At 39.0% G+C, this 24,739-nt stretch overlaps 1 protein-coding gene across 1 annotated transcript in view; it reads right to left on the bottom strand.

The window, feature by feature from the left end:
* Nucleotides 1-7,406: 7,406 nt before the first annotated feature.
* The window catches only part of LMO4 (LIM domain only 4), a 43,447-nt gene continuing 26,114 nt past the window's right edge, over nucleotides 7,407-24,739 (bottom strand). Inside the window, exons 3-5 of the mRNA XM_089668903.1 lie at nucleotides 22,978-23,074; nucleotides 22,499-22,654; nucleotides 7,407-8,190 (exon numbers count right to left, since the gene is read on the bottom strand). Coding sequence (XP_089525029.1) covers nucleotides 8,182-8,190; nucleotides 22,499-22,654; nucleotides 22,978-23,074 — 262 coding nt within the window. The 3' untranslated portion in view covers nucleotides 7,407-8,181. The remainder of the gene's footprint in view (nucleotides 8,191-22,498; nucleotides 22,655-22,977; nucleotides 23,075-24,739) is intronic.

The following is a 24,739-nucleotide window of genomic DNA, read 5'->3' as shown; positions in this document are numbered from 1 at the left end:
GCAATCTCCTGGAACCTGTGAAAGTTCCCAGGAGACTGTGGGAAGGAGGGGGCCAAATTTCTGGCTCACTTCACTGTGGCAAACTGAGCTGTAGAAGGGAGCAGGTATCTGTCAAAACCAGGTACTCGCTCTCCCCAAAAGGTGCAAAATATTGCAGTGGAAGGGGGAGGAAGCAAATAAGCAGAGCTTTGCTTTTGAGTGGAACTCTGCTTTAAATCTTTATTGATTTAAAACCCAGTCATACAAAGCTAGTCGCTGCACTGTGCTGCCTAGTAGTTTTGAAAATCATAAACAAGCTGGCTTCAGTCTTCTGAGTCACCAACCTGGAACAAGTATGCAAATCAGAAGTCATAGGAAACCCAAAGGTCTACATGCTTGTATCATGAGTAATTTAAAGGACTGAAGCAGGAGTGTCAGCATGACAACTAGACATATGCAAGCCAGAAATTTTCATTTCGAATGCATTCATTAATTGAAAATTGTCATTTTGTCATTTTCGCTATGTTGAACCGATTTGTTTTCAGAATTTGTTTCATATATTCGTTGGTCCGGGTGGATTAGAAACATTTTGCACTTATTCCGGAAGATTGCTATGTGAATGAATCAGTAGGATTCAAATCTGAAAGATTTTATATTTTCGGATGCTAGTCCAACCCACCAAGAGAAATCGCATGAGCTGATTGGACAATATTGACTGGCATCATGTGCATCCAAACTAATGAAAAATTAGAAATTCGGTTCCATTTGTTAACTGATTCTGAATTATCAAACAAGTTTGAAAATTGAATTCACTGCCTCATGGCCTCGAACTACTTTTGCATCATATGACATCATCGAAATTAAACAAATGCATTTGTTAATTTTGTTATAACTTTTTTCCAGATTTGTTGCCATTCGTATTTGCATCCATCTGGAGATTCGGATACACCTGAATCTCAGAAAATGAATCTAAACTAAACAAATGGCATGTGTCTAATGACAACCAGGCAACAAGTATTTCCAGGAGAAGTCAAAAGTGGATGCTTCCAGAATGGAAAGTTCAAGAACAAAACATTGCAGTCAGAACCGTAAACTTGTGTATGTCTGTAGTAGTCCCCTGGTGCCCTCTTCCAAGGCCTGCTCATGGAAACAATTGAATTGGATGGATTTTCCCAGGCAATAGCTACTGCTTTCCCTTGGGGCAGCTCTCATCTCCAGAGTTCCCTCCTCCCCTTTCCATAGGCATAAACAGCAAATTCGTCCAATGTACGTTGGTAACAACCATTGTTCAGCAGCCACCATTTACTCTGTGTGGCTAACTTTATCATTTGTAATGCTTTACTGATCTACAGCATGGGCTATTGCAGTGCATCTATCAAAAACAGCTTATGTCTGGTCCAGGTCACTAGAGTTTCTGTCAAGCAGCTGTATGTCTTGTGAGCACAGTAGACATCTGTCTAACAAAAAAACTCAAATGTATTGCAAGCCGAGTCCTTTGAGGAGTACCAAACCCACGTGAATGAGGACTGAACATTTTAAATACTTGCGGTTGGGAAAAAGTAGGGAAATCATTCTATTAACTACTTAAATATGCACTATTGTATATTAATAGTGCCATTAGCCCGTCTCCAATTTAGCACATCAAAGCAGAACCTTCATCTCCTGCCGGTGGATTATATGAACATGAGTGACATCTGTAATCTTATAGGTTTGCAATTTAGGAAATGCTTTTAAATCTTCCCATTAACTGAGCAGCAGTTCTTTAAGAATCCAAGGATATAATGGCTCATTTAAAGCTTTATCTGAACTTCGACCCTTACAACGCTAAATACCTTTTTAGTATACTTACTAATTGTTAGCAGCCATGTTTAGCATTCCTTGAGTGTTATACAGGGTGCTGAATTTCAACCAGTCAGAGATCGCCATTCTCACTAATGCTCTGGAATTTTCACTAATTAGCATAATGATATATGTTATCAAGCTTGAGTTCTCTGGCATGGCCTAAGTACAGCCTGGGACCTAAATCCATGTCAGCATAATTAAGATACATAACACATATGGTAGAAACTAATGGGGAACAACACTCAGGACAAACACATTAGGAGATGGACCCTTATCATTCCTTTTTATTACGAACTCAAGAAACTTCTGTATTGCAAATATAAATTCCCAGAAGTTGTATATATTTAATATAAATAGTCTGTAGGACTGTTCAATGTTGCCTCAAACTCTATTATCTATATGGGCCACCTCTTCTCACAATATACATGTTGTATGGAAAGATTTGGAGGGTTTTACAGGAAGAATTTTTTTGAAAATTGCTTCACTAAACCGTGAATGTGAAAACAAAATGCATACGTACAGATATTTACACAGTACATTCGCTAGGTTGGTTATCAGAGTTGAATTTACTTAAAATGAAGGGGATAAATGTAAAAAAAATGAGGCTCTTAACTGGGGGTATGGGACTAAATCTCTGAATACCTAAAAACAATTGAAAAATGATTTTCTGCATTACTGAGTTTGAAATTGATTTGATGAGTCAGATATAATGCAAGCAACATTGTCTGTAACCGTTCCTCAACTGTTGTCAATTGAAAGAAAATCATAAGGATTTTTGTCGAGTTGTCATCTTTTGAAGTCATACCGATACCTAATAGGTTGGCCTGCTGTTGATAAGTTCAACATATTAGTGAGGTTGGAATGGGGACATGCTGGGAAATCGGTTGGGAGTCTATTATTGTGAAAAAAAAGGAAAGTAGAACTCCAAGGAGATATAAAAAACATTAGTTATTGCAGCTTTGTTTTCTTTAAATCCATAAATATAATTTTAAAATGCAAACAGTTTGAATTTGACTTGGTCTCTGCCTCCAACTATATAGAAGAACTTAGACTAGGATAGGGTGCTCATGTGCTAACCAGAAACATACTGCTAGGAGGAGAGAACAGTGACAGAAAGAAGAGCTCTGCGGTCTGCCAGTCTTAGGCTTGGTGAAGATTATTAAGGCAGAACTAAACTTCCAAAAACTGAACAAGCAGGCTCTTTATTGCAGAAGAGACATGCAATAAAAGAAACCTACCTGCTTGCTCACAGTTTTCCTTTGAAATTGCACTGAGCTGTGCAAATTCAATTTACAATCCAGAAAAGCATCTGTGTGCCAGATGAATGCACTCCTGCGCATGCACAGGAGTGGTGTCATCCTGCTCTGCCTAGTGAAGATGGTTGCAGCCCAAGGCCCTGAAGATGTCAGACCACTGAAGGATAGGTATGTATCATGGAGTTTAGCCCTGCTTTACGTGTTATTTAAAATGCTTCTAAAGCCAGATTTTTTTACCTTAATGTATTCAATAAATGAAGGTAAAAAGAAAAAACCTTCTGCAAGCAGCTCATCCCTATATACCAACCTGAGCAGATCTCAATCTAGGCTCAGCCACGCTCTGTGTCTTATGGGCACACACAGCTGGCTCGGGAGAGCGCAAGCAAAAGTGCACTCATAGCTCACAGCTTGATATGGGTGCACCTAGCAAGGGGAGGGACCAGGAGGACCGGGCCTCTCTCTGCAAAACCTTTTTTTTTTTTTTAAATTACACAAACTATGGCTTTACAATCACTTTAACTTCACCTCATGAAGCCTGACTGGGAAACTTACAGGACCTTGCTAAGAGAAGCCTAGTGTTACTGTTCACCTTCACCATCCCAGGAAACAGCTCTCACATGCCAAACTCAGAGCTGCTGACTCCATCAAAGGAGAGAGAGAGAATGTGAGGGAGTTTGAAAGAGAGGAGATCACTCCTATGATGATGAAGGTGACCAGTAACTTGACTTTTTAGCTACATCCTACACATTTCCCAGTCAGACCTCATGAGGTACGTAAATGGTCTACACTTATAGCAAGGACATTATTTAACTTTGGTCAAATCTGCACAGTTTGTTTTTACCTACAAACACACTTTGTCTGCATAGGCTTTTTTTTATTTACTTTTTTGGCAACCTATGCAAGTCACACAGGGCTGATGATTCTTTCCCCACCAACACTGTACAGCATCGAGCGGTTGAACTGTCAATTGGCAACATTTTAAGGTGTTTCTTGTTTTTACCAGCAGCATGGCAAAAGGTACTGGTAGTTATTGTACTCCCCACTTTCTTTGGTTAAGTGTTCAATAAATAACCCTTGGGGTTGTCTTTTTTTAAAAACTATGCATCTGTATTTTTTCTGGACTTGGATATGGCCCTGTATGAATGACAACATCCCAATATACTAAATAAAAGTAAGAAACTAATGGAGTTTGGAATCAGTTTTATGTTTGTTTGTGTTAGGTACACGCCAGTCAAAACTGAAAATTAAGCCTGGTACTTAAACATGGCGTAGCCATATTCAAGGTCCTGCCATCTTCCAGTTTGAGACTTGCTATACAGGAGATTACCAAAACAAATTAAGGCACTTGTGTTTACTTATGCTTCAAAGCAACTAGTACAAGAGCAAATATGATATATATTGTAGCTTACCAGACCTTAGATTAGGTGGCTGCATGGGTTTTCTTTTTTCAGGCGAAGAACATTTTCGGAAAGTAAAAAAAATACATGTTGATCTTGCATTGTCCATTGTGAGTTGAACTGAACAAAATACGTTATCGTTTTAACAGTTTAAGCACTTTCCCGCTGCCCTATAGCTACAGGGTGGCAGGGGTGCGCAAAATCACACATATACACACACACACACACAATATATATATATATATATATATATATATATATATACACACACATACACATATACACACACACACACACACACACACACACACAGTGATTTTGAATTTCCGGGTAGGGGGTGCTATTCGCAGCTTCAGCTGTCAATCACTGGGTCCCGGCCGGTGGTTGAGAAGCATTACCGACGGAGGGAGAGAAATGTATGTAAACAACAGTTCTCTCACCTATCAGCTTGTGCACACTGTTTTGCATGGCTCTGCTTAGCAGAGCCATGCAAAGCAGTGTGCTTACAGTGAAGCACACACACACACACAGCACACAGTTAACCCTTTGATCATCCCACGTTAAACCCCTTCCTGCCTAGTTCCATTAGTACAGTGTCAGTGCATTTTATTAGCACTGATCACTGTATTGGCGTCACTGGGGATGTCAGTGACACCAAGTCAGTTCCCTCCAGTGTCAGAATGTCCGCCACAATCCCGCTATAAGTCGCTGATTGCCGCCATTACTAGTAAAAAAAATTTAAAAATCCCAGTTTATATACCATTTGTAAACACTATAACTTTTACATAAACCAATTAATTTACACGTATTGGGATTTTGTTTTTAGCAAAGGCTTGTAACAGAATACATTTTGGCCTAAACTTATGATGAAATTTGATATTTAAACATTTTTTTCACTGGACATGTTTAATAGCAAAAAAGAAAAAATATTGTTTTTCTCAAAATCAAATACCACAGAAAGAAAGCTCTATTTGTGGGAAAAAAGGACTAAATTTAATTTGGGTGCAGTGTTGCATGTCCGTGCAATTGACAGTTAAAGTAATGCAGCGCCGTAAAGCAAAAAATGGCCTGGTCAGGAAGGGGGGGGGGGGGGTAAATCCTAAAAACCAAAAACATATATAAGTATGCATATCCCATACCTGACCAATTCCTGTAGAAGCTAAAAATCACTGTAGTAAACAACGATAGTAGCAGTCTTTCAGGTCCACTACTGAGCAGCTGCTCCTCTGCATTTACACTACAGGGGTCACTCACTCAGGACCATTCAGTGAATAGAAGGCATTCATTCAATGTAACTATGCAAGGGAAAAAAAAAAAAAAATAATACCTAAACTTCATCTTTAAAGGCCAGCACCATGGTCAAAAATGAGGATTATGAGGTGAAAATAAAAAGGGCAAGAAAAGCTTGAAAAAAAAGGAAAAAATGTATTCAGCCAAAACATCTAAGGATTGATAAACTGCAAATTATAAAAATGTGAGGATTAGCTACACTTTAGACAATATTTGCTTATCCTTGGAGTTTGGCTTTAAATATAAGAGGCAGCATTAGTATTCTTATTTGAATGTTGCTGTCTTTTGTGCATTTCTTCAAGATCTGTGCAGTAATCCCATGTTAAAAAAAACAAAACAAACAAAAAAACCAAAAAAAAAAAAAACACACCTTTATCTCTGTGCGGTCTTGTGTCCATTCCCATGTGTTTTTTTTAAAGGCAGCCAGTAGTGAGAGGAGATTCAGGATCCCTCGAAGAGTTCTGTTCTTTGCACATGCTACATACAGCGGCTTCTTTTAAAAAGGTAATGACTGGGTGTGTAAAGGCATTTGGTGCATATAAAGTGGGTTTGTGTCCTTTGTGGCTGAGAAAATATTTTTAAAAGTTTTTGTACCTAGAGTTCAGTTTTAATGCTTTTATCAACACAAATGCATTAATTGGTGTTCTTTATCTGCTTGGAATCACCTAAGAGCTTTCAAAAGGACAAGATCCTGTCAAAGCATCTTCTAAGCATATCTTAATCGACATAATCTAGCAAGCTCAAGCTCAGTACAGAATGTTCATATGGTAATTTGCAATAAAATCATTGGCACAAAAACATCTTGTGACCTTGCCCTAAATTCGCAATAATGTACACAATAAATTTTTAAGAACTTATGAAATGGAATAATTCAAGCGGTTGTATGCATCTGCCCCTTATAATAAGGCTCAATAAAAAAAATGTCACCACCTACTCAGTAGGCTGAATGTTGTACTACAGGCAAACTGCTAAATAAAGCATTGAAACTGTATTCCAAGTGGTAACTGTGATGCTTGCGGCAGCATTCTGTGGCCGTCAGCTTGTCATAACCACTTCATCTGATGGCAAACATCTCCACTGGAAATAATGGGCAATTACAAAGTTACCAAGTGGCTGAAATGCATTTCATCACTTGCATCCTTTTCAATCATTCAGGATACGTCTGCAAACACACCTATTAACCATTTTGGACGCATCTTTAAAAAAAAAAGTACAGGTGTGGGTATAAGCTTGAATAATGGTTCAGTTAGTTCTTGGCCAAAGTGTGTCATAGGCCATACTGCAATGAATATGGCAAAAATGTTGGCATGTCCAGGGACACCGTTCATGCAAAGAAGAAAGGAATCAACAAAAGGGACCTTCATTTCAATTCAAAAAGGCCATTTTGGACTTCTGAAATAAAAGTGATACAAATGACAAAGATTCTTCATAGATTCTTTTAGGACTGATAACTGGCCCTTGGCCAAGCTTGGAGCATTAACAAAGGACCAGTTATCAGTATGAAATGTATTTACAATCATTAGAATTTGTGTCCCTTGCTGTGTTTTTTTTTTTTTTTAATTAAATTTGAAAGTCATTTTAAATGTCTGACATATTGTTCAGTACAGCAGAGAGCAAAGTGAAGTAACTCATGGAAACCAAATTAACAATAGCATTTTAATCTTTTATTACTTAAATACACCATACTAGAGCAAGTCTCTGAAAATATCACAAATAAAAGTTTATCTTCAATCAGCAAGTAGGTGAAAATTTCTACACAATAGCAGATTCTTTCCCCGCCCCTTCCCTTTATCGCAATGGGAAGTAGCAACGATAGGACAAAACAAAGAAAATTAAAGTTAAAAAAAAATAATAATAAAATAACACATACATGCATACGTACATTGTATTTTACAGAGAGATACTTTAAAAGTGTTTGTGATAAAGTACCACAAAAAAGCTACAACTCCCCTTTTTATCTTATGTTCAGCTTGAATGAACAATCCTCCTCACAGCACATAAAATATACAAAGAGTGAGTAGAGTGTTGTCAAGGGAAAGGGTGCAAATGCTGGCAAGTGCCCTGCTAAAATCGGTAATGAGGGTGGGTAAGCAGTTTTTAAATGCAACTTGAAACTGAATTCATGAGTCATTTTTACCCTCGTGAATAAGTCCTCCGGTGAAACCACTTGTTTCATTTTTTAATCTCAGTCTCCCCATTAGCCCGGATCATGGAGTCCTTATTATATGTCTTCAGTCATTTTCATACACCAAGAAATGTGGGAAGGGCAACCAAGAAGAGGGAAAAAAAGGTGCAATGGCATGAAGCTGGCACGGATGCTAGCTACAAAAGGTGACTTGTCTACTGGAGACATATGGGATCCATCTGCGATGAAAGAACTTGAGATGAAGGCACACTTTCTGTTTTAGTCCAACCTTTTAACAAACCTGAAAAACAAGATTGGAAAATACTTTTAGGTTCTGGAGAAAACACAATCTAGTGAGGCAAATTCTTTAATATAAAACCAAGGTGAGAGGGCAAGGTCTATTGAAAAACAGATGGTAGAAACTGGAGGGCAGGTTAAACCACATACCAGGTTGAAAAAAATGCTTTGTCTCCCCAGTAAATGCACTTTCATCATCTATTACAGATTTCTCTTGGTTTTATGCCACAAAATTGCGTTGTCCATCTGTAACTCTAATAACACAGGCTGGTGGTGTCTCCATTAAACTGTACCTATTGCTTTGGCTGGCTAATGGGGGTTTTGAACTGCCTCATCTTTGTCACATGGAAAGTAATGGCAGGTCACATATTCTTCCCACTACCCAACACTACAAAGTAGTTCAACTTCGATCCAGGAAGCAAAAACAATCTGCACAGGATTGAGATGAAGGCAATTATAAGCTGCTGGATGGGCTGTCCTTTGCACAGGCAAAGCACAGGCTCATTTCGAGTAATGGAGGATTTGGGAACTTAAAGTGGAGAGATGGAAGTTTGGAAATGGACTACTTTACTAAATGAGATTAGGTCTCGTTAAAAATGGTGTGTGCAATCTGGGAGTCAGATTCAAATTTAGCCCAAGAAACCTTGTTGCTTGCAGTTATGGAGCAATAGGACACTAATACCTGGGGAAGAGTACCTGGCGAGTACCACCATCTTAAACACTGTATTCTTGCTATACATTATAGAACACATAGAACACATGCAACCCTGTGAAATAAACTGAACATGCCTAAAATGTACATGCCTAAAACTGAATGTGCTTAAATTCATCTTTTTGCACAAACCCTCTTCATGCTTGGTAGTAAATAATAAAATTTTTCAATACTATTCCTAAACACTGTAATAATACACTGATTCTGTTAGTGCAGGTTCATGTACTAATTTTGTTTTTACAATAGCCAACAAGAAAAATACATATGTCATCAGTGAGCTTATACAAATGTCTGTAATGAAACAAATTAGTTGCATTTAAAACAAGATATTCTTCTATGCACAGGAGTTTTAAATAACACTGTGAACTTTCTAGGGCACCAAGTTAGTAAAACCTGAGGTCTATGAAGGAGTTCAAGGCCCCCGCCCCCTCCTTCAGGAGAACCACACTTTCAAGCTAATTAAAGTGGTTCAAGAGTGGAGGTTCAATTCCCAAGAGTTGAAGCTCAGTGTGAGAAAGGTAATTTGGCTGTCCAGAACAAAGAGATTAGAGAGCAGCCAGTGAGCATATTTAATAAATGAGCATCAAATGTCCTCTACTATGGACACAGACAACTCCAATTATATAACAACTGGGGAATTGTTGAGTGATCTGTAAACTAGAAGATTTTTTTTAATAACCAATAAAGTGAATGACACAAGCCTTCATTTAAAACAATTCAGAAGAGTTAACACAATACACTAAATGTTGAGTGATTTGTACAGGTGAGTTTACTTGCCTTGCCACCCCCTTGCCAAACAGAACGTAACAAAGAATTCAATTAAGGAGTAAACACCAAAGGGTATATATACATGCAATAACTAGTAGGCCAGTAATTATTTAGTGAAATAGGTTACAATGAAGCCCCTATATACCATACTAGAAGGTAAATCGGCAAGGTTTTCTGTTCATTAGTTTACCTTCTCTGTATTTTCTATACGCCTTTTAAGAGTTCATATGATGCAGCCTGATGTGTTAGGTCCATGAGAAGTGTGGCCAATAATGGACATGCAGTACAAGTCAGAGAAGTGGGCTATCGTACCATACCACAAGGACCCATGGCAGGAGTTGGATGTGTATTGCACTCCATGTCTAAAGGGGAGCTCCAGCAATTTTTTCTTTTTAGTTTTGGATACAGTAGGGTAGGATCAGAACATCTGTCAAGTTTTAAATGTAGACTTCATTGGGGAGAATCCCTTAGCTTCATGTGTGGCCACTGGGACAAGCAAACTGATAGAAATCTCTCTTAATGGGAAAAGGAATATCATTAAAATCCTGACAGAGGTTCCACCCCTTTCCAGTTCTACTGCCAAAACTCCTTTAGTTGCCAGTGTCCCTGTTGGACTGCTCTCTGGTAGTTTTCTGTGCCGATCACCCATCAAAATTAAAAAGGTGAATCCCCCATTTATTAAAAAAAAAAAATGTTTTAATGTTTCCTGAGATATCAAATTTGATTTTGGCATTTTCTCAACACAGATATGGCATGGCATTACATGTTTAATCTCATGTGCTGCTAGAAAAAAAAAACATCAAGTTTGTCATGTGAGGACAGCAATCTTGTCTTCACAGTTGCATAAGCAAACTCTTACATGATCCCCAGTGATAAGGGGGAACCGGTCTCAGGCGGCAAAACAATCTGTGGCTGGCAAACTAGGCATGTTTCCTGCAATCATTTTAAGATTGTACAAGGACCCAAAGGGGCGAAAGATCAGGTAGTACCTGAGATAAACATCAATTTATCCCATATGCAATGGCTCCAAGATACCTTCTGGAAACCAGTTATAATTATTGATTAGTAATGGCAAATTGATTACACAAGTACCTAAGGACAAATTAATGCCGAGTGCAACTGCCGAATGTTTTCAGCAACTCAAATCTCTCATTCTTAGTCCTACCATGATCCTGCAAGGACATAATGATGACCCCCAGAATTGAAGAGATTTGTTAAGTATTTTGGACAATTGATACTGTATGTATGTATATATATATATATATATATATATATATATATATATATATATACACATACATATATATATATATACACACATATATATACACACACACACACACACATATATATATATATATGTGTGTATATACATACACACACACACACATATATATATATTATATATATATATACACACACACACACAAAAAAACATACATATACATACTCTATGGAGGGAATGTAAACAAGGCACCTATACTGTCTGCTTTCAGAGAGTCTGAATAAGGAGACTCTGCATTCCTGTCATTCCCCTGTCACTATTAAAGTAGAACCCACAGTCAACTCATTATAACTGAGCGCAGCAAACACACAGAAAAAAAGCTATCCGGTGGAACCTTGATTAAGGCTTCACTGGGTGAGCAATTATTTTGTGGTATTTTATTTTTAAAATAGAGGAAGCACCATGGAAATTATAATCACTTTAGAATTAAACATTAATTTTATTACTAGTTTTAAACATTTAAAATTCAGCAAAGCTGGAAAGATAACATTAGGTTAAACCGAGTACAAACTTGGTTCTTTGGCCTTACTTCAATGGTTCAACTGGGTAAACATTTATATATACTTAAATTTAATATGTAGCCATTTTAGAGTTTGGATATTTTTTCTTTTAAAAATACCTGAGACTATAAGCCTAAAATGAACATGCTGGGATAGAAATATAGGAGATGCTTTTGCAAATTTGGTTTTTGAAGCTGCAGGCATCATGGCCACCATTCAAATTTCTCACTACTTAGCTGTCAACCTTGTTTCAAAAAGAGTTTGTACCCTAAAAGCAAGCCTTTAATAGCAAGTCCTATATTTCTTTCCTGACAGGTTCCCTTTTGACTTTAAAAAAAAAAAAGTAAAAATTAAACCTTAATGTGTTACATACTACTTCCTCTGTAGTTATGCATGTACAAGCAGCAGCATTTGCCCATTACATTGTGTGAGGTTTGGTCGACAACTTCCGCTTTCGATCGCCTAGGCGATTGCAGCGGAAGTGGGAACGAGTGCCTATCAAAATCGGATACCTGCTCCCTCAAGGTGCCAATCCTTAACGGGGAGCGGAGGACGAGGCCTTAAAACAGAACTTCCCCCTTTTGGGTGGAGCTCCACTTTAAGGACAAACCTGCATAATCTTGTTCGTGACCTAGAGACTGCCTGTATAGGTTAAATCTAGCATTTGAAAACACATGTTAACAGTTAACCTCAGCCTCAATTTTAAGGAAGCTTTTAAAACCTAACTTTCAAAACTAGCTCTAGCCAAAACCAGTGTTCTATTTTATGCCATTTTTGCCCCCACCAGGAACACTCACCCAATTAAGACATACAGTAATAAAAACTCAACAAGGTTCTAACCATTCTCTACTTTACACAAAAAAAAAAAGTTAGATTTAATTCCATTAAAGGGCAGGGGGAAAGATGAGGTAAAGTGGCTGGGTTTAGCATGAATATTCACATTTATTCATGTGTTCTTAGCTTGAACTACCACATTACTAAAAGCTTACGACAACATGCATAGTCTGTAAACGCCTACCAATAAAAAAACAAAACAAAACAAAAAAAACAAACTTAAAACTACTATAGTGCTAGCCATACATGCACAGATTCCTCCATCCATGCTAAACAGCTCCCCACTGCCAGCCATTGGATTCAGAAGCTTCATAATCCACAGCTGAATATCCAAACAATGACTGCATCTGTTCCACCAATCCACCAAAGAGAAGCTGGCTGCTCATTACCATCCAACAATGTAAATACATTACTAGCTACATAATGGCGTTCAGTGGAAGGGCAGGCGCACACACTTCAGCTAGGAACCCTTCTTCAAAGCATGGTGCTATGGGAAAGGCTTCTTAGTCAAGAGATATAAGCACGGACTCCACTATGTAGCTAATAAGCGTTTACATTTTTGGATTGTTACATACATGCTCTTTATATTTTCAAGGTTGTTAACGAATCTTCATAATGCATTTCTTAAAATGTTTTTGTTTAAAACAAATCCTCTACATGTCTAATTGACAGCTTATAGAAAACCAAAAGATAGATAAGGGTAGCTCCCATTTCTGGAACACAAAATGTGTATTAAAATACCGCCCCCACCTACTGGGAACATTTTACAAAATCAGAATTAAATTTCAGGCAACTACACCAGAGAACAAATGCAATTTCTTTCTTTAATTCTCAACGCATTAATGAAGTTTCTATTGCAAATCTATATACTAGCAGCAACTGAAGTATGCATTTTTTGTTTCAGTGCAATAACTCAGTGCAGCGTGATTGCCTGGGTTAATGATGAAAAAGTCAAATACGCTATCAGAGCTGATGGAAAAATCTATCACCAATTTGAAATTAAAATTCATATGTGGTCAATAAGATTTACTACCCATGCAAGTGGAGCTGTAAAGAGTAAATGAATCAATGTCATCAATACATAATCAGTATGAAATATGAGGTGAATACAATTATGTGCAGGAGTTGTGCATTCCTTCTTTTCCCCTGAACCAGTGCGGAATGAGCAGACTTGCTGAGGACTGACAGTAATTGTTACAAATTAGACACTGCAGTTATCAAAATGCACTCGCTAGAATAGCAAGGAGACTTATTAGGAAAATGAAAATAGATCTTAAACAGGCTCGTTTCTAGAGAGATTATACAACTGTTGATCTGAATGGGGCTCAGAAAACAGGCATTATGGGTACAATCTCATTTACGTCTGCTGGCCCAAAAAAAATGTTTATGGATCTAAGACCAAAGACATAATTTTAATCCTTCACTGCTACAACTAGACAGTGCAAACCTGTAATTAGGTTTGCTACCACTATCTAATGACCTATTAAGTATGCTGTTTGCTACAATTTATGGAATATCATTTGAGAAACAGAAAAACAAAAAACAAAGAAAAAAAAACAATCCACAGTGCTTTAAACACCAACACAATACTTCCATAAACTAGTGCTGTGCCTGCCCCCCCAATTATAGTGCAGACTGACCGTGTAGTTCATGAGGATGAAGTTGGGAGCATAGGGATTTTTTCCTACCAGCCTCACACATACTAACTTATGGCATTTCTAAAGGGAAAAGATAAGTCATATAAAATATTAAATGTCTGCTCATGAATCTGGCATAGAATTCTGCCTCTTCTAAAGTAATTTTTTTTTTTTTATATATACAAGATTTAGTTTAGCGATTTGAAATAAAAAAAGTAATTTCTGGGTGCTTCTTTAGTTTATAAAAATAAACAAATCTGCAGACTAAAAGCTCATCTACGGACACAAAATAATTAAAATTTTCCTTAAAGGATAAGTTCACCCTTTGTAACATCTTACACCCATATTCAGCTGTCCCTGCACCCCTGTTTTGACAGAGACCGATCTATATATATATTTTTTTTTAATGAAGACAGAGCTACATTAATTTCCCTTTTTTTTTTTTTTTTTTAAAATAGTCTTCCACCACACCAGCTACAATGACTGGGCCTCCAACCACCACTGGTTCTACATTGTACATAATGACATAGTAGTGCCCGTTCGCATGCCGGGGTGAGATTGTGTATTACAGCATGTGTTCCTCTGTATTAGATCAATGTTTTTCATCAACTAGGTGGGGGGGACAATACACAATGATAAACTAATGCCTGGAGTTCCAGTTTAATTAAAAAAAAAAAAAAAAAGCACAGCACCAGACAAAAGCATTTATACACTTATTGTGAATAATATACCAGCAGTAATTACATTTTTTGTTGTTTTAGGTTGATAAGAGAGTTTGCCTAATTAGGGTCACAGAGTAAATATTGCATAAGGAATAATAAAAAAAAAAGCATGGGAAATGAAATAGCAAATTATATTGACAGTGCATGTGTTCTAACAGACAATGAAACTGGAAATGTCAACTTAGACATGTTTGATGAAGTGTGGCGAGGTCACTTCCTGTCTAGATTCTCACATCAGCCATTCGCTAGACAAGCAGGAAACGTAGCACAGCCTCCATATAATACTAATCAATGAGCTTTCTGTTCCTTGTGAAGTTAGGATTTTTGAGTGTTGAGATATCCTTCAATTTGATTAAGTTAACTATCTATTTAATACAATTATAGTAAAAGGAAAGGGCATTTCTGAACTTAAAGTGGTAGAAAACTCTTTATCCCTTTTACCTACAGGAAAGCTTATAATAAAGCTAAATACCTGTAAGCAAAATGAGTATCGCCTAAACATGCACAGTTTAGGAGATTGTCTCTCTTGTTGAGAGCCGGCGCATGCACTCTGAAGGAACCATTCCTTCTGAGTACTATGCCTTGACCCGGGACTCTCACACATGCCCGAGAGTGACATCATCCCGGCACACGCCCGAGCGTGACATCCTCACGGCTCGGCCAGACGGCTGGAGTTTGCAAAACCAGGAGGAAGACCATGTGAAGATGGAAGCCTCTAAGATGTAAAACAATACCTTTCAGGGGATGTTTTTTTTTTTTTTAAGTTGCAGTTTACTACTACTTTACTAAGGAAACTCGCATTCTATAATAACCAGATAAAAGGGGCAATAAATATTCTTCAACGATACCATAGATTTGTATTTGTCAAAAAACTTGTTAGTGTATAGAGTGGGGTTTACAACGAGCAGAATCTTATGACAAAGTCAAACAAAAGTTGACTGCTCGAGCTCTAAATGATTACTTTATTGCCTGTTCTATAAAGAAATAAGATGCTTAACCACTTGCCAACCGCAGATAGCCGAATGACGTCCTCCCAGAACGCGCCCTCCTGCGTGCCCCTGGGGGAGCGCACCCGGCGATCTCCGTGGTCGCTGTGTCCTACGGACACAGCTGATCTCATGTGGTAAAAGGCCAATCACAGCAGCCTTTTACCACACGATCAGCCGTGTCCAATGACACAGCAGATCACCGGTAAATGCAGTTGCCGGTTATCAGCTGCACTTTCCTCACGCTGTCACACCATGAGGAAAGTACTGCCGATAACCGGCAATTGTCAGAGGACAGATCAGCACTGATGATCAGTGCCCAGCAGTGCCACCCACCAGTGCCCATCATTGTTACATATCAGTGCCCGCTCAACAGTGCAGCCCATCAGTGCAGCCTCATCAACGCACATCAGTGAAGGAGCAAAATTACCTGTTTGCAAAATTTTATAAAAGAAACAAAGAAACTTTTTTTTCCCCAAATTTTTGCTTTTTTTTTTTTTTATAGCGCAAAAAAATAAAACCCTCAGCAGTGAGTACATACCACCATAAGAAAGCTCTATTTCTGTGAAAAAAATGCTAAAAATTTCATATGGGTGCAGTGTTGTATGTTCGCGCAATTGTCATTCAAAGTGCGACAGTGCTGAAAACTGAAAATTGGCCTGGGCAGGAAGGGGGTAAAAGTGCCCAGTAGGCAAGTGGTTCTGAAGCCTAAACATATTTTTCACCTCAATACAATGCATTCCTTGCATTAAGGTAAAAAATGCTTATGTTAAAGTATTACCCCCCCTGCACCTCTCTAATACTTACCTGAGCCCAATCTTGATCCAGCAATGTGTACGAGAGCAGTATCTCTCTCCTTTTCTCCCCGCTCCCACAGGCTTGGCTGAGCAGTAGGACCATTGGTTCCTGCTGCTGCTGTCAGTCAAATCCTGTGACAAGGGAGTGGGGCTGAGCTTTGCGGTCTGTTTAAATGGACAAAGGTAGCACCGCTCAGGATTGAGCACGCTGGTGTACAATGACAGGAAGCAGCTTCCTATAGTGGCACACCGAGAAGAGGAGGAGCCAGGAGCTCAAGCGGGGAGTCTGAAAATATGAGGAGCCAGGAGCCCCAGCGGAGAGCCTGAAAAGATGAGGAGGAGCCGGGAGCGCAAGCGGGGGGCCTGAAAAGGAGGAGCCAGGAGCGCCATCGTGGGGCCTGAAAAGAGGAGGAGCCAGGAGCACCATCGGGGGGGCGTGAAAAGAGGAGCCAGGAGCGCCATCGGGGGGGCGTGAAAAGAGGAGGAGCCAGGAGCGCCATCGGGGGGCCTGAAAAGAGGAGGAGCCAGGAGCGCCATCGGGGGGCCTGAAAAGAGAAGGAGCCAGGAGCGCCATCGGGGGGCCTGAAAAGAGGAGGAGGAGCCAGGAACGCCAGCGGGGGGAGGGGGGGGGCTGAAAAGGAGGAGGATCAAGGCCGCTCTGTGCAAAGGAACAGATAAGTATAAACCTCTGTTATTTAAATAAATAACACACAAGTCTAGCGGTTGCTTTACCCAAGTGCTTTTCTCAAGGGTATGCATATCAAAACAACCTTTTAGAGTTTGTGTTTGAAGAAACCTGCCATGAAAGAATAAGTTAGACTACCATAATTAACCTCTACTTCTGAAAATGCTAGTTGCCTGCCTTTTAGGCTGATGATTTGGCTTAAATAATTAGAAGCAAAACAGCAAGTATATGAAAGGAACAATGACTTTCTGGCTTTCATTTGCTAAATGTCAGCAACTTAGTACTGAAGTCAAATACAGCCAGGCAGTTATCATTTTAAGAAAATCCAGCAATGAAAGCCTTCATTTTTCTCTGGTATACTTTAAGCTCATATAACAGGTAAAGGCGAGGCAAAAATGTTCTCTGAGAAAATTATAACCATAGCTTGGCTTGAGGAAGGACTTTACTGGGACCTCTACAAAGCATATGTGCCTGGCTCCTCCTGCTTGCCCTACTGGGAACAACTCTATCTTAGTAAAAAAATTATTGTGTAAGTCAGTATTTCAAGCTAAGAGAGAAAACAAAAAAAAAAAGTTCCGGCCAACAGGTCGGGGGGGCTACTTTCCAACTACGTATATAGCTTTATCCAGAAAATTAGGTCATCTCGCTTTTTCCCCTATAAGTTTAAAGAACTAAAGTTATAGGTAAAAAAAAAACATTTTTTTGCAATATGTATTATTGAAAAAAATGGCATGCATTACTAGGTATAAATGATCATAACAGCTTAAAATGCTGTATTTTTTTTTTTCACTCTGATGAAATATTACAATTTATTTACATTCCTGAGCTCAGAGGAGAATATTTTCAGAATGATATATTGTATACTTTTCACTTTCTGCCCAGTGCAAAGTTCCTCTAAAGCCGGCCATACATGGGTTGAATGCAGAATTCATTTTTTTAAAAAAAATCGTAATTAAGAATTTTCGTTCAAATTTCACACCATTAGTGGGCCGCAGTAATGGCCGATTTTCGAGTGGCCATCGATTTTCAGTGATCAAGCTTGTTGGAAAGTTTTTGAAAAACAAATTTCTAATCAATGATGGGAGAATCCTGTGAGAAATATAATTGAAAAAAATCTGTATGAGCTGTGACCTGAAAGAAAAGCAGTTTCCCGACCTCAAAATGTATTTTCTGTAGTAACATTAGGTGAATTTGAAGGTTTGGTTGGTTGAATTTCGAAATCAATGATGGCACCACTGGATTACAAAAACGCACATAAAGTTCCATATTTCAATCATCAAATCATTCAGAATTTGACCCATGTATGACCTGCATAATTGTCATTTTGTACATTTCTAAAATACCTCCAGCAAACACTAGGTAATAAATTATGAATGTTTATATTAGTGAATTGACTTAAAGATCGCAAAAAATATGAGCCAAATCATTAATCTCACTATTTTACCAAATTTGTGGTATTTAGCTCACATTTGATATTTTTTCCTTTGATGAATTGACTCTGGCATGTGGTAAACTTTAGTGAATTGACCCCAATGTACTAAAGTTTCCTGACTTTCTAAAATATATTCCTATTTATCCCATTTAAAAAGGGTTCATAATCTAGATTTAATATCAGTCTGGTAAGACAATATTGTGCTTTATCATATTTACAAAAATACCCCAAAAAAACAAAAACTCATAGCTCAGCAGAAAAGTGTCCCTGGAGAATATGTGGAAATTTTAGACACTCTGCCCATGTACATTTTCAGAAGTTGCTCCTCTATAGTGACAGCACAGTTTAAATAAAATTAACTGGTACCAAATATCAATTCAAGTCACTGGTAAATTCAGGTCTTTATTAATCCATTTATAGTTTGACCACAGCAAACAGTGTAAAACATACAGATTACCTGTATTCTGCGATCAATGCTGCAAGTGGATTAGAGAAGGATCCATTTACTTACCACCTCATCCAACGTATGCATTGGTATGGATTATGTAGTACTAACTGCTTTAACCACTTGCCTACCAGGCACTTATACCCCCTTATTCACCAGGCCAATTTTCAGCTTTCAGCGCTGCCGCACTTTGATTGACAATTGCGCGGTCATGCAACATTGTACCCATATGAAATTTTGATCAATTTTTTCTCACAAATAGAGCTTTCTTTTGGTGGTATTTAATCGCCACTGGGCGCTTTACTTTTTGCGCTATAAATAAAAAAAGTGCAAAAAATTTGAAAAAAAAAAAAAAAAAAAAGTTTCTTTGTTTCTATTATAAGATTTTTCAAACGGGTATTGTTTCTCCTTCACTGATGTGCGTTGATGAGGCAGCACTGATGGGCACTGATAGGCGGCACTGATGGGCACTGATAGGCAGCACTAAAGGGCACTGATAGGCAGTACTAATGAGGTGGCACGGATAGGCGGCACTAATATGCACCACTGATAGGCGGCACTGATAGGTGACACTGATGATGGGTACTGATAGACGGCACTGACTGGCATCACTGCTGGGCACTGACTGGCGGCACTGACTGGCACAACCCCTGGGCACTGACTGGTGGCACTGACTGGCAGCACTGCTGAGCGGCACTGGTGGGTGGCACTGGTGGGCAGCACTGGTGGGTGGGCACAGGTGGGTGGCACAGGTGGGTGGCACTGGTGGGCACAGGTGGGTGGGCACAGGTGGGTGGCACTGGTGGGCACAGGTGGGTGGCACTTCTGGGCACAGGTGTGTGACACTGCAGAGTGGCACAGGTGGGTGCACTGCTGGGCACAGGTGGGTGATCAGCTGGGCACAGGTGGGCGGAGCTAGTGGGCGCACTGCTGGGCACAGGTGGGCGGAACTTGCGGGTGGCACTGCTGGGCACCGATCATCAGGGCGCTGATCATCAGTGCCCTGATGATCGGTGCCGATCCCCGCTCTGACAACTGCCGGTTCTCGGCAGTACTTTCCTCACGATCTGAAAGCGTGAGGAAAGCGCAGCCGAGAACCGGCACTTGCATTTCCCTCTGATCAGCGTGTCATTGGACACCGCTGATCTTGTGGTAAAAGGCCGCTGTGATTGGCCTTTTACCACATCACGTGATCAGCTGTGTCCGTAGGACACAGCGATCACGGAGATCGCCGGGTGCGCGCCCCCTGGGGCGCGCAGGAGAGCGCGTTCTGGGAGGACGTCATATGACGTCCACTCAGAACTGGCCGGCCGCAGTGAAGCCGTCATTCGGCTATCTGCGGTCGGCAGGTAGTTAAATATGTGAGGTGACCGAGTTTCAGTAAGTGGCCAGCAGCACTTGACTTTCACTACCCATTCAATGCAAAGGACAAGAAACAGCCTGATAATATTAGAGAGCCCTGGTGACCTCAACAATAAGTTAGCCAGACACTAGTAGAATTTAGCTGAAATTATTTCGTTTTAGAAAAGAGTTCAATCAATTTTTACCATCGTTAGTGTGGTTAAATCAACATTTTCAACCTCAATGGTGAGAAAACTTATAGAAGCAGGATGGAAACTTTTTTTGAACAAATTTCTATCTGTGTATGGCATTTTTGTTCAGTAAAGTCTATTCACCCCAAAACCAAATGTTAAAAGCAAACGAAAAGTACTTTTGGACATTTGTCAAGTCATCGAATGTACTGAGAATTTTCATATGAAAATTCATTCAAAATATACTAGGAGTATGGAAGCTTTAGAGAAGCCCTGGATATTTCATATTCTAAGCAAAAAAAAAACAAAAAGTATATGTGCCACCCAACAGTGCTAACAGTTCAATAAAAGAAAATGCAACTTAAACTGCATGGTAGAGTTCCAAGCTGTCTACATACTGAGTGGTAAATTATATTTCACCAAATTGACCACACATTGTAAAATCTGTGTGTGCACAAACAAGCGTGTCAAAGTCTGTAGGTATCTACAGACTTTACACTGTGGTCAGCTGTGCATGATGACACACCCAACGAACAAGTGTTCTTGCACAGAACTCTTACAAACATGCAAAGGCGCATTGGCAACCCGCATGTGTGTGCCCTATGGAGAGGGATCTGCATAAGCTAGCTGTGCAATAGGAATTGGCCAAGAAAACGTATGTTCCACCAATCTGACCATAAATGGCTGGATCAAGCAAATGTGTTTTTCTCTAGGCACCTTAAATCCTACATTTACAAAGTGTTAAAGGGAATGAAAGTCTTGATTTTCAACTGATGTGTTTCCAAGTATAATCTGGAATTACTCATGTGCATTACTCATGAGGGCAGCCTATTTGGATCTTTTATCTCATTGCTGACAGCAAACAATAGGCTCTCGGCTGTCATTGTTGACAGTTGGAGACCATGTGATCAAGACTGCCTAGGCTGGGAGGTGGGAATCAGCAGTTGTTATATATAGTAAGAACAAAAAAAACAAACTTTATTTAAATGTGGTATAGCAAAACCAATGTGTGCCTTTTTATGGGATGTGTGAATTTCAGTATCATGTCTACAGCATTGGACAAATCTTTGTGCAACCACTTAAAACTGAAAATTTGAAGAGGAAAAAAAAAAAAAAAAAAAAAGTGTTGAAGTGGCTATGTAACAGAATGATTTTTGTATTCAACTGAATGGTACACTGGTGTTCACCGACTCCTGGCAGCCAATTACAGATCAGCTTTCAGTAACCTACTGCAATAAATTGTTAAAGGCCCCTATGGGAATGAGTGATGTAACATCACATCATTATTTCAAAGTGTTTAAAGCTTGGCAGATATAAAATGCTCATATAGTTATTTTTTAAAAAGTTTTAAAAAATAATGTATTTTAAAAGCTGTTCGGTATCTGTATTTGACTTGAATTGGTATCAGCATCTTGTATTGCATTGCGGCACTAAGAGAATGGCAGTACTAGCAGCCAATCAGGAACGCTGCATGCAAATGTTCGGACAAGTAAGGTGGACAGGTTACTACAAATAAGAGTTAATTTGCTGCTGGTCCTTCACTATCCAAGCACAGGCTGGTGCCAGGGAGGTGACCTACCTTTTACTACAGCAAAGAAAAATCAGGTCACCGGTCTGGCTATACAGTCTGGCAGGATGGACAGAAACAAGTCTTTACAGCAAGTAAAAACCCCAATATAAGTATCTGAAATGCACATCAACAGTTTGCCTGGAATTTATCTTTGAAATATGTTGGAAATTTTTTTCCAAAGCGTGAAATGAAAAAGGTTAACATAGAAAAGAAATCAGACAAAAGCAAACTGCATAGGTTTGTGCTATTCATGTCTTCTTTAAAGCTGCTCTCATAAGAAAGACCTTCATTCTTCACCTTACACCCCCCTATACATATAACAAAAATGCAAAGAAGAAAAACTGCACAGATTACAGTAACAATTAGTCCCCTATCAGAAGCTTGTTAATAAAGAGTCAAGTATTCACCTTCTGGTCTGGCAGTAGTGGATTGCTCTGAAGTGAATTCAAATGACCATTGATAAGAGCTGTAGGTCTATCATGTTCACAGAATAAACTGCCATTGATGTAGTGAAACCGGTCCCCTGGGACAAGGCGATTCCGACAAGTTGAGCACGTAAAACACTGTGGAAGAAAGAGAGATACATTCAGGAAAAAATATCAAAAATAGTAATATAGGTCACAGCTTCAATTAAGAGACCAAAGAACAAAAGGACTTTCACTTTAACTGCTTAATGCCTGAGGCTTTAAAATACTCAAGGCCTAATCTATATATGTGAAGGAAAAATTGTTGGCCAGATTTAGAGGGGAAAAAAAAAAAAAAAAAGGACACCGGTTGCTACTGGAAACTTGAACACTTCTAAACACTCCAGTCCAGTTCCCCTTTACAGCTTACTATTAGGCATCTACATCATGTGACATGAACCCCAAGAGCCATGGACAAGTACCTTAAGATGATACACGTTCCCTTGTGCCCTCATGACCAATTCACTGGCTGGAATGGACTGTCCGCAAGCACTGCAAGCTCCACTGTTGCCAAATAACCTATAAAACAATGATAAAAATAAACACATAATTTTATGACCAAAGATTTCACCTAAGATGCATAAAAATGTTGCTTTAGTAGAAGGAAAAAAAAAGGAGACAGGTAATAATATCTGAAATTATAGTGCTTGGCTTATAGCTGAATATTGAAAAAAAATAAAAACATTTTTGTATCTGGAGAAAAATACGACCTTCCTTCTATTCACAGGGAACCCAGAGATGCAATCAAAAACAGTGACTTACATACCTCAAGCAAATACAAAACAATTCTGTTCTACACTTATTTTTATCAGATTTCCAGGTTCATCATAAAAAAATAAAAAGAGATACAATTCATGACTAGAGTTTAAATGCATTGTGTCCTTGAAATTATTTGAAGAAGTCTCTTTTTTGTGCTTTAATCATATCAAGAGATATGAGTCATCAAAGGGGTTAAGGGGATTTGATTGTATATCTAAGAAGACATCATGCTCGGTGTATTGAAACTCCAGCAAACCGCCATCAGAGCAGAGTTTCCATTAGGAAGTCACTGCTATCCAGGTTGATATATAATGTGTATGGGTTAACCTTTTCAATCATAGTGTCAACACTTTAGATTTGCCTCCGCTCATCTCTTTCATTCTAACCTTCTCTCTCTCTCTTGATAATGAAATGCTTGCTCCGACTTCCCTCTATCTGCTCCTGAGTCCACAATTTAGATTACTTCATCTCTGCTAGCAACAAACTGAATGAAATTTCGATTTGAGCAGAAAGTAATTTACCGGGATCTGGACCCATTTGTCATCATATCTCTCTGGGTGTTTGTTGTATCACTGCAGTTTTCCTATGCAATCAAATGAGACCACAACATCTGCCATAGGGGGAGTGGAGAAGGGGAAGTGAAGGAAAAAAAAAATATATATACACACATAATTTCTTAATACATTTAGGCACTCAGTAAAATCGGTGCACAAGGCAGTTAATGAAGATTGCATTTTGCCTGCATCTTACATGAAAAAAAAAACAAAAAAAAAAAAAAAAAACCTTAATTTGGTTTTGATGTCATGCCTTTGATAAGGTACTAGCCAGAGGAGGAAGGAAGCATTCATCTTGCCAGCAAGGATATGGGTTTTATCTCACAATATAGGTGTGCATTACACAATACGTTTTCCTATTTAAAGGGAAGGAATCCTGAGATTATTTTGTTGAGCATCAATATTGTTAGTATACTGAACAGCAGTATGTTAGCAATAGCCAAACACAAAGGCTCTTGGCTGTGTGCGTAGCAACAATCTGATCCTCAAAAAAAAAAAAAAAAAGTCGCATTGATGGGACAATGTGTGCATGATCTTTCCACTGCCTTACTATTGGGTGAATTATTACAATTCTAATAAGTTTCAACCACCCACAGTGATAGGACATAGTTTGTATGGAGAAGGAGAATGACCTATCACACAAAAGAGTTAAAATAGCTGGGTTCTGCAACAATTTTATTCAAAGCATAGGTTCCAAGCTGCTAGATGTGATCTCTACCTCCTGAGTCGCAAGAAGGGTGCACAAACAAAATCTCTACAACGCTTGGAGTCCCGTGGTTTGCAAACAATCACAAGTGCCATTTAACCCGTGCCTCCAAATTAACCATCACTGCACAGATTACACGGCTACTGGAAAACTTGTGGTCTGTTT

This window comes from Staurois parvus, unplaced genomic scaffold (genome assembly GCF_062004578.1).
Source record: "Staurois parvus isolate SC_StPar_1 unplaced genomic scaffold, SC_StPar_1.0 ptg000066l, whole genome shotgun sequence".
NCBI lineage: Eukaryota > Metazoa > Chordata > Amphibia > Anura > Ranidae > Staurois > Staurois parvus.
The sequence above is the reverse complement of the archived record's forward strand: the minus strand, read 5'-3'. Positions and strand labels throughout refer to the sequence as shown.